This window comes from Pteronotus mesoamericanus, unplaced genomic scaffold (assembly GCF_021234165.1).
Source record: "Pteronotus mesoamericanus isolate MK-2021 breed Mesoamerican mustached bat unplaced genomic scaffold, CSHL_Meso_final contig_82, whole genome shotgun sequence".
Lineage (NCBI taxonomy): Eukaryota > Metazoa > Chordata > Mammalia > Chiroptera > Mormoopidae > Pteronotus > Pteronotus mesoamericanus.
This window is the reverse complement of record NW_026555265.1, coordinates 18,581,112-18,593,712: the sequence shown is the minus strand read 5'-3', so window position 1 is coordinate 18,593,712 and position 12,601 is coordinate 18,581,112. Positions and strand designations below refer to the sequence as shown.

Here is a 12,601-nt window from a genome sequence, read left to right as displayed (position 1 = left end):
TCTTCCATGGGTACTATCCAATAGTTTAGCACTGAACAGAAAAAAGTATTACAGGATTTTATTATGGGATGGATAAGGCAGCACAGTGTTGGGGTTAAGCATAGATAAGATTTGTATCAGGACTACTCTATTTGTTAGTTGCATAATCCTAGGGAAATTACCTAACAGGTCTGTGCCTGAATTTCCTTATCTGAAAAATGGGAATACTGTAGTACCTACTCATGAATTTGCTAGAATAAAACTAAATTGGTTAGTATTACTAATATATTTAGAACAGTCTTGGTACATAGTAAGCACTCTATTATGTATTACTGAAAAAGAAGTTAATCAAAACTGTAGTAGCTTAAAAAAAACCCAAAAATGTATTTATCTGTTTCCATGAATCAGGAATCTGGAAGCCACTTTGCTGGGTGATTATGGTTTAAGATCTCATGAAATTACACTGAAATTTCAAGTGTAGCTGCATCTTCTGAAGCCTTGACTAGGAACGGACGGTTCACTATCAAGAAGGCTGTCTCACATAGCTGGCAGCTGGTGGCAGCGGCTAGGGTGCCTGCTCATCTTCCAGGGACTCTTCCCATCTGTATTCACCAGCAGAAGAGCCTAGTCTTCACAGCAATCAAGAGCACATGCAGTCAAGATGGGTACCATTCTTACTACAATCCAGTTTCAGAAGTGACTTCCCAAGCACTTCTGTCCTATTCTATTCATTAGCAGCGCGTCATCAAATCTTGCCCAAATTCAAGGGAAAAGAGCAACATAAAGTAAACACCAGGAAGTCAGGATCATTGGAAGCCACATTAGAGGCTGCCTACTTCAGTAAGACACTGTATATTTGTTAAATGAAATAAATATGGAAGTGTCCCTATGTTTCCTAATATATTTGAGTCCCTCAGCAATAGGAGTAAAAATACATATGAAGGAATCACTGGAATTAGCATTAGAGTCAAGTCTACTATCTTTGAGGGCTCATTTAAAAAAACTATATCAATCAAGTGAATTTCTCTTAAAAAGTTTTTTTTATCTATAAAGGACAAACTAGAAAAAATATTAACCATCAACTAAAGGATTACAGTAGCCTATAGTGCAAAATTATTAACTATCTAGATCAATTTAGGTGTTGGCTTCATTATAGTCTGAAGCCATGAGTTGATAATCAGAATTCTGGAGATAGTGTTTATATAATGCAGGAACTCTCTTCTAAATCAGGGAAACAAGCAGAAAAGTAAGCAATTCCAGGGACAATCAGGATGCAGGAAACTAAGTAACACCTGCTAAGGTCACACGTAACAAGCCTCAGCTTAGCTTTATCCCCACTTCCTTTCTTATTTATGTACCTCAGAAAAGGTACTTGGGCCTAGTCTTGAATGAAAAAACGAAGTGCACAGTTAAAACAAACTGCAAAGTCATATTTATTTACATTAAAATATGAATGACCTGTATGAACACAAATTTAGAGGCACAATCTGTTATGCACAACACATGTTATATACACAGTAGTATCTGTAGATACATCAGTGGTTTGAGTGAACACACAGTACCAAAACATTCCTGATACAAAATAAATTACTCATTCACAGTCTAATCATACGAGACAGTTAATATTTTAAGTTATGTACCACCAAAAACACTAGCTAGATGTACAACCAAAATGTAGTTTGTCTTATGAAGTGTTTTCAGATTATGTATAAATGATTAAATATGCACTTTTATCTTTAAATAAACTACACTGATGTCTATTTATATATAGCCTCCTAAACTATGATTGAAGACAGACATTACTTCATCTTTTAAAGGTGTAACTATAGAGAATATGCTAAACTATTGCCCCCAATTCCAACACTGCCATTATAATTTTCAGATGCAATCAAGTTATTTAAATTCCAATTTTAGAGTATGAGATTCATGGCCCTATTTGGCAAATTGCTTTCTCTAAAAAGTGTTAAAAAAATTGTCCTAAACTATCTCATATTTTGGAGAAACTCAAGCTTTTTAAAAAAAATCTTAAGATGCTTTAGGTTAAAGCTGATACTATATGTGATTTTGATAAACTGGAACACTTTCAAAGACCTTCATAAAAAGATCTTCTTTCAATTCTAAAATCTATTAAAAGATTTACATGAAGTCCAAGAGAACATTGAATATTTTCTTAATGCAGTGAAGGTTTCATCTTTGGCATTTCTCCATTAGTCCTAAATTAAAATATGTCTACAAACATTTTACATTTTTCTATCTACCTACTTCAGGCATTTTCTGTACACAAGTGTTTGAAGTTGTATTTTAATAGCAATTTCATTGCTAAGAAAGCTTTCATTTTAGATCTGCAAAAAATATTAACACCCAACATTTTACTGAGAAGCCATATTCTGATGTTGCTGAAATAATTTTGCTTAGCTCTTTTTCAGTGATTGAAAATTCAACATTCTTTTAAATTCAACAATGGATAAAGCAGACAATTTAACAAAAATGTTGACCAGAGTATAATTTTTGAATGATATGAAGCATACCTCTATTAAGAAAAAAAAAAAAAGACTTTAGATAATACGGGCATCACAGAAACAAAATTGCTCTATTTTCTTTCTTGGTCCCTGTAGTTTTTCTAAAAGGAAACAGACCAAAACAAAAGCTGCAAATGTCGACTGCTGGAAATTTTTCCACATTGTCTTCTGTATTAAATTTCCACATTACTTCCAATATCCTCAAATTCTTTTGTTGTCATCACACACTAACCTTAAGGCTAAAAACAGTCCAAATATGACTATTTTAAAATGAAAGTAGGGAATAATAGCAAGGTTTGTATAATTGAACATATTTTTCCTCATTCAAAACTAAATATGGGGGAAGATCTCAGTGAAACTGAATCAAATGCAAGCTTACTGAAAATAAACGAACAAAAACTAGCACATAAAACAAATACTGTAGCTAATTATTGCTGTTTACCAATGTCTGCAAGAGTCTTGAACAAAAAAGTGACAGTAATGATGCCTTTTATTGCGACATTTACGTGTTTTAAAAATACAGTTAAAAATTCCCCACTGTTTGCTAACCAGGCAGAATCATGGAAATCCAAGCAGAGAATGATGCATAGCAGATGAAGGAACTACAATACATAAATTGGGCATTTCTATTGCCTGGTATTAAAACATTTCAGAAAGAGAAATTGATCCAGTAAGTATATTTTAAAACTTGAGATAGGGCAGATCACATGATTAGGACACATAATGGAATTCTAAATTTGTGAAAGTAATTTTGTTATATAATATGGCAGTTAATGAATATTACTTATGCATCTTATATTAGTAACACTGTTGTCTCCCAGCCAACGCAAAAACCTGACATCAACACTGTCCTTCAAGTATAGTTCAAATTATTAGTTACATGTGATAACCAAGTAACTAAATTACCAGCTCCTGCTAATACAATTTAGTAAGAACTGGGAATCCTATCATTGGCACTAGGTAATGTTTACAGGATATAATTTTAAGTGCATGTGGTTATCTTCTTCCAGAATCCAGAAAATGTTCCCACCTGTGCTTCTCTTAGAGTTTTACCTCAATTCTATCATTTTGACAGTGTTTGTTGGAATGGCATTTCTCCAAAATTAAATAAAACCAATCTGGCCACATTCACACCTAAAACAAATGTTATGTAAATTTTTGTATATCTGAATGCTGCTGCCTTTTAGGTAAATTTTTGAGATAGTTTAGAGACTTTTTTTTTGGAGGATGTGGTCTGATAAAAAGGGGATGATCATCAGACAAGGTCACAAATAATAATCATTCCTCCAAAATTCAGTTGAAGTTAGTCTTCTGTAAATGCTTGTTGGGAATTTCTAAAGCACTGACTTGGAGAGGCCAAGAACCTCCATCGATCCCTGCCTGGATAGCCACTCCCGTCACCACCGCCAGGTCAGGGTCTACAGATGTGTTGGGATCCTTTCCAAAGAACTCTTGAATGACTTGGCGGATTCTAGGAATACGAGTAGAGCCCCCAACCAAAACCACTTCATCAATCTCAGTCTTTTCGAGGTGGCCTTCTTTTAATACTTGCTGAATGGGTACCAGTATTTTCTGGAAGAGATCTTCATTAAGGCTATCAAAGAGGTTCCGTGATATTTCTGTTTCAAATAAAACCTGACTTTCTCCACTTTTCTTTTCAGAAAGGCCAGCTCCCAACATGCTGTTCACATGGTGGCCATCCGCTGGGGACAGTCTGTCCTTTGGCAGTTCAGGATCACCACTCTGAGGTTCCTTCTTGTTGTCTTCCTCTACCGTTAGTAATACTGACATTTGGGCAGACTGATGAAGAGTCAGATTTAATTTGACCATTTCCACAGCTTGTCTTAATCTGTGAATTTCCTCTTTCCTAGAGGGCAGGAAGCCGTATGTTTGATAGATCTGTTTATATAAGTACTGAAGCAATCTCTGATTGAAGTCCTGTCCTCCAAGTTTATTGTTTCCTAAGTTAAAAATAAGAGTTTATATTACAGTTATTCACATGTGTGTATATACATGTATCTGTATAGCATGTATGTATAAAAATAATATTCTGGGAATAACAAAGTGTATTTAATGTATTAAGATTTTATACATACAAAGACTGGTTAAAAATAACTGGGTAGAAATGACTCTAGCTCATATGTGTACTACTGAAAAAAACAGTACTCATCTGTGTTAAATTTTTTAAATGCCAAAAAAGGAAATAATCTCTTAATGATATCAAATATTTTTTTCAGAAAAGAGAGATTGAGAACACAGACTGGCTTTTAAATAGCAACTTAAAGACACTAAATGTCATTATGCAACAGAAGAAAGTCCTTTTTATAAGTAAAAAGTACCATTAGGCATTTTATCTTTTAAAAAATCCTTTGCTTGCGTGAGCTGAAAAGCAGAAATGATTGAAAAGGAAAAGCGTAATGGAATATAAATCTCCAGCATTGCACTTGATTCTAAAAAGTTAGGGGGAAAATAAATGCAGAAGTTATACCACCTGTAACTAACAGCTCCACTTCTCAAACAGGCTTATTAATTCTTTAAAATAAATTAAAACAACAAAAAAAAGTTTTTAAAAGATTTGGAATGCAAAACGCTATCACTTCCTAGAGAATACTAAAGATATCTATTTTGTGAAACAGAGTATCAAATGAAATAAACTGATCACTCTTCATTTTAAAAGAATTTCTTTCCTTCTATTGCCCTCACCATGGCCATGAGAAGTCTGGTTCAGTTAGCTACCACTGGCGGTGTATTTATTTGACTTACAGGATGCCTAGTCACTTTTGAGACTTAAATTTTTGCTGTAAATCCACAGAAATGGTGGCATAAAATTACATGTACTGAAGATTACCAAAATGAATAATGAAAATATTTTTTTAAATAAACGCTTTACCCATTAGATATGTTAATGTGCCTGAATCTCTAACTCTCCCTCTATTTGCCTTACCAGACATTGCCCGGGTTAGAAACATTCCTCCTTGTTTATTCAGCAATGACACATCCAGAGTTCCTCCACCCAAGTCTATAACCAAGACGTGAAAGACATCAGCCTTGTGGAGGCCATACGCCATAGCTGCCGCTGTGGGTTCATTTATTACTCTTAAGATCTTCAACCCTGTATCATTGGTTGGAAGAAAGAATAACTCATGAGAGGATACAATTAAGAAATTCCTTCCCACTCAGCCTCACATGTTAAGTATCTTTTAGGACATGAACTCCACTGAGTAATAATGAGAAAGAACAGTCACAAACCCAGTAAAATAATCAAATAGAAAGGATAAACAGCAGTTCCTCTAAATGGGTGTCATTAAAATTATTCTAAAAGATTATAATATAATAAAGGCCCAGATTCAGTGAATATGTCATTGTTCTTAATTAATATTTAATTATTTTAAAAAACCTGAGCCTCTTCTCATTTTCATATTTACCTGAGAACTTATGAGCAATAAAACTTTAATCATTATATATTTTAAGAAATCACTGTGGAAATGAGATAAGCTTACTGTGCTCTTCTTTTAAAAATGACTTTTTAATAGAAAGAAAAATTAATGAATAGAAAATAATAAAGGAAAATCTAAATGAGATGTTCAAATAGCTACACTACTACTCTTAATAAGTACTTAAATTATAAGACCCTCAAATGTAAATCTGAAATAATACAGCAAATCCGATTTTGACTTCTTATATATTTGCCGGCAAAAGATCAGATTTCCTCGAGCAAAATTCCTTCCTTAAACTAACCGCTGGCACAAGTAGTTCAGAAAGCAATACGGCTTTCTTTAGCAGGAGCTATAAAAACTATTCAAACGCTTATGAATTTACTCAAAGATCGCAACATCCTTCACCTCAGTTCTCTAACTCCATCACTCACTCTGCCCTGGCCACGCTGGCTCATGCCCTATCTCCTTATGTCACAGCAAATTCACACTTTGTGGCTGCATCACTGGCCATTCTCTCCCGTGCACCATACCTCCCTGATACCTCCTTGGCTATCTACCTTGCTTCTTTTAAATCTGCTTCAATGTCACTTTCTCAATGAGGCCTACCTGAACACTCTAAAACCTGCAAGACTTCCTGTTCTCCGACCACCCAGCAATCCTGTCCTCTTATTTTGCTCTTTTTCCCCCCATAGTATGTTACTTTCTGATAGACATTGTATCAAGGTCCTCAACCAGAGGCTATTTTACCCTTCCAGGGACATTTGGGAGTGTCTGGAGAAAAGACTGTCACCGCTTAGGTGAGGCGGGATGTGCTTGTATCTGGTAAGCAGAGGTTAGGGCTGCTGCAAAGTACCTCCCAGTACACTGGACAGTCCCCCACAACAAAGAGTTACCCAGCCCAAAACGTCAATAACCCTAAAGGTGAGAAACCCCACAATATACTTATCTTTAACGGTGATTTTCTGTTTCTTTCTAGTAAAATGTAAGCTCCATGAGAAGAGGAATTTATCTGATTATATGAGTATTAGTTCAGATTTGCATTTATATAAGAGATTTATCTGCTCAATATAAATTCCATGAGAACAGGAATATATTGAGACACTCTGTATTTGTTGAATGGTGTCAAATGAATTCTCCCCCGCCTCAAACTTTTTAAAATATTATATTCATCTAACTACTAAAGAAAGTTCAGAAGAAAAAGCTAGTTTCTAATACATGTCTATGTTCTTTCTCAGCATTTGCCATGTGTCTGACTGGCTGTTGTCAGAAATACACATTTTACATTGTGCTATAGAACTTTCTTAATTATGGTTTGCAAAGTGATACATTTTACCATAGAAGATTTTCAGCCTCATAAAATTTTGATTAAAATGTAACTCAGGAAAGGGTAATGTTACCTGCAAGGTTAGCAGCTTCAATTGTTGAATTTCTCTGTTTTAGATCGAATTCTGCTGGTACAGATATAACAGCATTGGCAACCGGCATCCCAAGATATTCCTCTGCCATTTCCTTTAATTTCAACAATAGTCTGGAGCCAACATATTCTGGGGAAACGGTGATGGTCTCATTACTTGTCACAGAAAACTCAACCATTCCATTTTTGTTTAAAACCTGTGAATAGGATTTGCAAAGAAAAGAAAAAAGTGTAAAAGTATATGTATACATACATACATTTATATACTCACACACACATATATCCTGGACATATTTAATCAAAACTTTACAAGGTCATAAAATTCATTTGTAATCTATCAAGTACATTTATTAAGATCAGATTATTAAAAGTTATACTTTAAAACCTATAAAGTGAATCTACACCACAGTGTTTGATAACAGCAGGATAAAACATTTATCACCACACATGTCCCTGGAACATAAGAGATTCTCAATATATATTTGTTAAATGAAAGAAAAAAATGAATGACAACATATAGGGAATAATAGTTGCTAAATCATGTATGTGACTATATATCGTCTTTTTCTTAAAAATTAACTTGTTCCAAAAGTAATTGATAACTAAAAGAATGTTCTGGTACTTATTAGCAAGAATAATTTTAGTATTTCATTATATTCTTATCCAAGAATCAAGTATCACTTACATTCTCATTTCCATGAAAATATGCATTATGTATTAGCTCATTATCCTTGCTAACACAGTTTTCCATTTAAAAAACTAGATCAATCCTAAAACATACTATCCTAGATTCACCAAGAAAGAAGACTGCATTAATATCAACAGCAAAGAGAATTAGTCTGCTTTAAGAAGATCTAAGGCCCTGGCGGGTGTGGCTCAATGGACTGAGTGCTGGCCTGTGAACCCAAGATTCACTGGTTCAATTCCTGGTCAGGGAACATGCCTAGGTTGTGGGCCACGTCCCCAGTAGGGGGCATGCGAGAGGCAACCACGATTGGTGTTTCTCTCCCTCTCTCCCTAAAAATAACTAATTAAAATATTTTTTTAAAAAAAGGGGGATATAAGAATGTTATCCCAGTCTTCTAGACTACATAATTAGGTTTCAATCAAGAAAATCTGACTTTCCAAAAAGTATTTTACCTCTATGACTGAAACAGAAACATGCTACAGACACTATTTAAATAAGGTCCAAAGATAGCAGTAACATCAGAGCCCACATGAAACCAAAACAACAAAAAATCAGATTGGAAACTTACAAATGACAAACAAAAACTTAACTATTGGATCAATAAGTAATGTACCAAAAACTGTAATTTAGAGGAAAATGTATAACTTTACATTATTTTATCACTACATAAGAAAGATTATAAATTAATAAAAGTTCCTAAGAAAGAAACTTTAAAAAAAACACATGGAAAATTTTTCTTTTCTCCTTTGAAAATGGGTAAAAAAATTGAGAATTTTTATGGATGGGTTCAATAAGCAGCCCTGATATAGCTATCTATTTTAAAACCTATAATTTAAAATTCCACTTTGTATTTTGCTCTGGCTGATATGGGTCAGTTCGTTGGGTACTGTCCATCAAATTGAAAGGTCACCAGTTTGATTCCTGGTTGGGGCACATGCTTGGGTTGCAATTTGATCCCAGCTCAGGGCGCGTTTGAGAGGCATCCAACTGATGTTTCTCACATTGACATTTCTCTCCCTTTTTTCCCCCTCCCTTCCCCTCTCTCTAAAATAAAAAAAATAAAATAAAATTTAAAAAAATAATGAAATTCTACTTTGTGCTTTATAAGAAAAACCTTAATATGAAATAAGCATTTAAATGTTTAAAAGAAAAAATACTCAAGAAGAAGCATTAGAAAAAAAATATAGTGGATAGTACTGGAAAGGCCATTGTAAGCACAATAAAGTGCAAAAACATTTAAAACATTATTGGGAGACAATTATACTACATAAAAAAATTGATGCTCTTGTCAGCTCAAAATCAAAATTATGTATCATCAGGGAAAAGAAAAAAAGAAAAACAATTGAAAACATATCACAAATATATTTTATGTCATCAAGGAAAACATAAACAACCCAAAAGAAAATAGGACAAAGAACAAAAAATGGATCACTAAAGAAAACAGAAATGCCCATAAAGCAATTTTTAACTCTCAACTCACTAGAAACAACAGCGATTAATACAAGATACCACTTTTTATTTATCTATTGGCAAAGATTAAAATAATAACTAGTACAGGTATATGCAGTCTACAAAACAGTACTTTAGGAGCACAAAACCTTTTCAGTGTACAATTTGGCAATATAAACCAAAAGCCTTAGTGCATGTGTACATTTGACCTATCAATTCTACTTCTAGAATTCAAATTTAGAAAATTATTATCAGAGAAATGTAAAAAGAGTACAAGGATATTCAGTGAAGCTCCAACATTAGTGGGAAACCGGGAGAAAAATAAAATGTATACTGATAGGGGCTGGATAATTTAAATAATTGAACAGTCATTCCACACAACCACAAGTCATTCTATGAAACCATGAAAAATAATGATGTGAACGTACTAACTAACTGTCCATGACATGTTCATGAGGTTCAAACAACTTATAAAACAGCATGCCTATTTGATATTTATGTATACAAATGTGTATATACTCAGTATGTATATACTAGTAAAGAGAGTATGTCCACCTGTCCACTCATCCATAGTACATGAGGCCTCATTAGCCTTCTGGCTACAATGAAAGAGTTAGGCGATGTTCTAAGCCTGGCAGAGCAAGAATATGATATGGTCCTCAGTCTTTGATAGCACTGTGGAGCCACTGAACCGACTCATGCTGGACCGGTGAAATTGCTTGTGACAAGAAATAATATAACTTACAGGCAGATTGAGTCAGTTGAAATAAAAAGTTTTATAACTTGTAGCTAACACATTAATTGAAATAATATGTTGAACTAAAATTAAAATAGATTTTAGCTTAATTACTTACCTTAAATGGGTATCTGCCAATTTCAGCCTCCAGTTCCTCTGGGGTAAAAACCTTGCCTATGAATCTTTTGGCATCATATATCGTGTTCTGAGGATCTGAATCTGCCAGCTCTAAACTTTCGTACCCCACATAAACATTATGGTCAGTAAAGGACACCATGCTGGGTATGCTGATATGCCCATTTTCATCTGGAATGACCTTTACTTTTCCTGTGCCAGGAAAAAATACCCCAACAGAGCAATAGGTGGTGCCAAGGTCAATGCCAATCACTTTGGGAGTAGGCAATGGTAAATACTGTTGTGACAAATAGCCAGCCAACAGGAGAGTCAAAACAGCTGATCCTGAAATACAGGCAAATTAAAAGATACGTCTTATCAAACTAGTACAATATGCTAAATTACTATAGTAAAGTCCCTTTAATACCACTCTTTGAAACAACACTAAAAGCACACTCCCCAAATATTTTTTTATAGTGCAGATGGTTTCTCTCAATCGTCAAGTTTTTCACAATGTAAATTAAAAGGAATGCAATTAAAATAAAGTAACAAAAAGAAATGTTTGTGTACTTCACTATGGGTGAATCAAGGAATAGTAAAAACATTTTGATAACAATTGTGCTGATGTTGCCAGGAAAACCCATTCATCGGCAGCAGCAGTTAGATATAATCCAATTTCATGATCAACCGATTACTTAGGTTTTATAGCTTTATACTTAGCTTTAGTTAACATTGAAAAGTAAGTCCATTATTACAATTCCCACTGCAAAAACTGCTACTGTAAGGCTAAAATTCTTTATCCCCTTATCTCCTTTTTTCTTTCAACAGGATGAAATGGACACAATGATTTTGAAAGTTGCTTGGTATTAAACTGTCACTTCATAACAGCACATAGTTAACTTTTTCTGTATTAAAATATCAATTAATGACACACTTCTTGTTGAATATTTAGGAAAGAAGCACAGAAGTGTGCCCTATAACCTTGATGCTGACAACATAAACAAAAGCTCCTTGCAGGCAGGTTTTGTCCACTGTTGTATCCAGTACACCAAGCAGGACTCCTAGCAAACAGCAGATGTTCAGTAATTATTAATTGATGAGAATAACAAGTATGAACAAAGGCTGTGCATATTGTAAACAGAAGTGATGATCACTTCCAATATTAGTTAATTTGATATTTGTTTTACCAAGGCTGTGTTAACCTCCTGTATCGTCCATCCATATTGCATATGACCTAAAATATCAATTTATAGGGGTCTGTTTTTACTGTTAGCTCACCCCCACGAAGATATCATTCAAATAAGTGAAATCAAGTGCCAACCCCTCTTTCCTCTTGTTCCTACGTGCAAGAGGGAATTTCAGAAGCATTTCATCCCCTTCTCGTCCGAGGAGGGCAATGCATGACCAAGACTGGAGGAAATAACACTGGACTATATACCAAAAAGGCCTGGACCTCTCAAAATGCAACAACCCTAGAATCTACAGTTCAGGGTGCTGTTAGGGTACCTCCTCCTCCTTTCACAAAGGGTTGCTGGACATACACATACTTGCTGCCTCTCAAGGCCCTAATTCAACCAAGGATTCAAAATCGACGTTGTTTTTGAAAGAACTGTTCCCGAAGCCCGATGTCCCTGGACTGGACGCACAAGGCTGCTGCTGGCCCTAAGTGGTGGGCCTACTCGGGCCTGGGCCATCCTAGAAGCGACTCCCAAACCGGCTCTCTGAACAGCCTAAAATCGCCTCTAAATCACCTTTCCGGCGCCCTTACTGCTGCGCCAGCTGGATCAAGAAGCTGTGACAAATACCCCCACCTAACCTGGCCTCCCCAAAATGCTCCAGGGCCCACAGGAACGACAGAGACCCCCACGGTCACTGACCTAAGATCGTCATCTCCCCAGCCATCACAGTCCCGCCGAAGAGGTTTGGGATGACTGTACTAGACGGGAGGCACCACCCCCACGCCGCCAGGCAGCCCCGCGGCCCCCTGGGAAATGTAGTCTTCTTATTCGGACGCGGACAGAGAAGCTACATCTCCGACCAGAGAAAGGACTTTATTTACCGTGAGGTCGCGAGACTGAGAGCCTCCATTCAACTGCTGCCAATGACCACTGAACGGCCCTCCCACGCGCGGACTACCGAGCCAATTAGGCGGAGGTGGAGGAAAGCCAAGAAGGGGGACTGGATTTTATAATCAAACCACGAGCGCCTCGCAGCAGAAACTCACTTCCTCTTTAGCACCGCCTCACCGCTTTGCTGTCTGGGAAG

The 12,601-nt window shown here is 35.7% G+C and overlaps 1 protein-coding gene across 1 annotated transcript; it reads right to left on the bottom strand.

The window, feature by feature from the left end:
• Positions 1-1,388: 1,388 nt before the first annotated feature.
• On the bottom strand, positions 1,389-12,263 carry HSPA13 (heat shock protein family A (Hsp70) member 13). Its single transcript, XM_054585228.1, has 5 exons — positions 12,214-12,263; positions 10,341-10,681; positions 7,333-7,546; positions 5,443-5,610; positions 1,389-4,459 (listed from the first exon to the last, which is right to left on the bottom strand). The coding sequence occupies exons 1-5, from the start codon at positions 12,236-12,238 to the stop codon at positions 3,792-3,794; spliced, it is 1,416 nt and encodes a 471-aa protein (XP_054441203.1). The 5' UTR covers positions 12,239-12,263; the 3' UTR covers positions 1,389-3,791.
• Positions 12,264-12,601: the final 338 nt, after the last annotated feature.

Excerpts from the sequence above, each read along its gene's own strand:
- HSPA13 (XM_054585228.1), bottom strand. The coding sequence starts at position 12,238 with ATGGCTGGGGAGATGACGATCTTAG. Across the intron at positions 10,682-12,213 it reads TGGGGAGATGACGATCTTAG|GATCAGCTGTTTTGACTCTC; the intron begins GTCAGTGACCGT and ends CCTGTATTTCAG. Across the intron at positions 4,460-5,442 it reads TCTAACCCGGGCAATGTCTG|GAAACAATAAACTTGGAGGA; the intron begins GTAAGGCAAATA and ends TTTTTAACTTAG.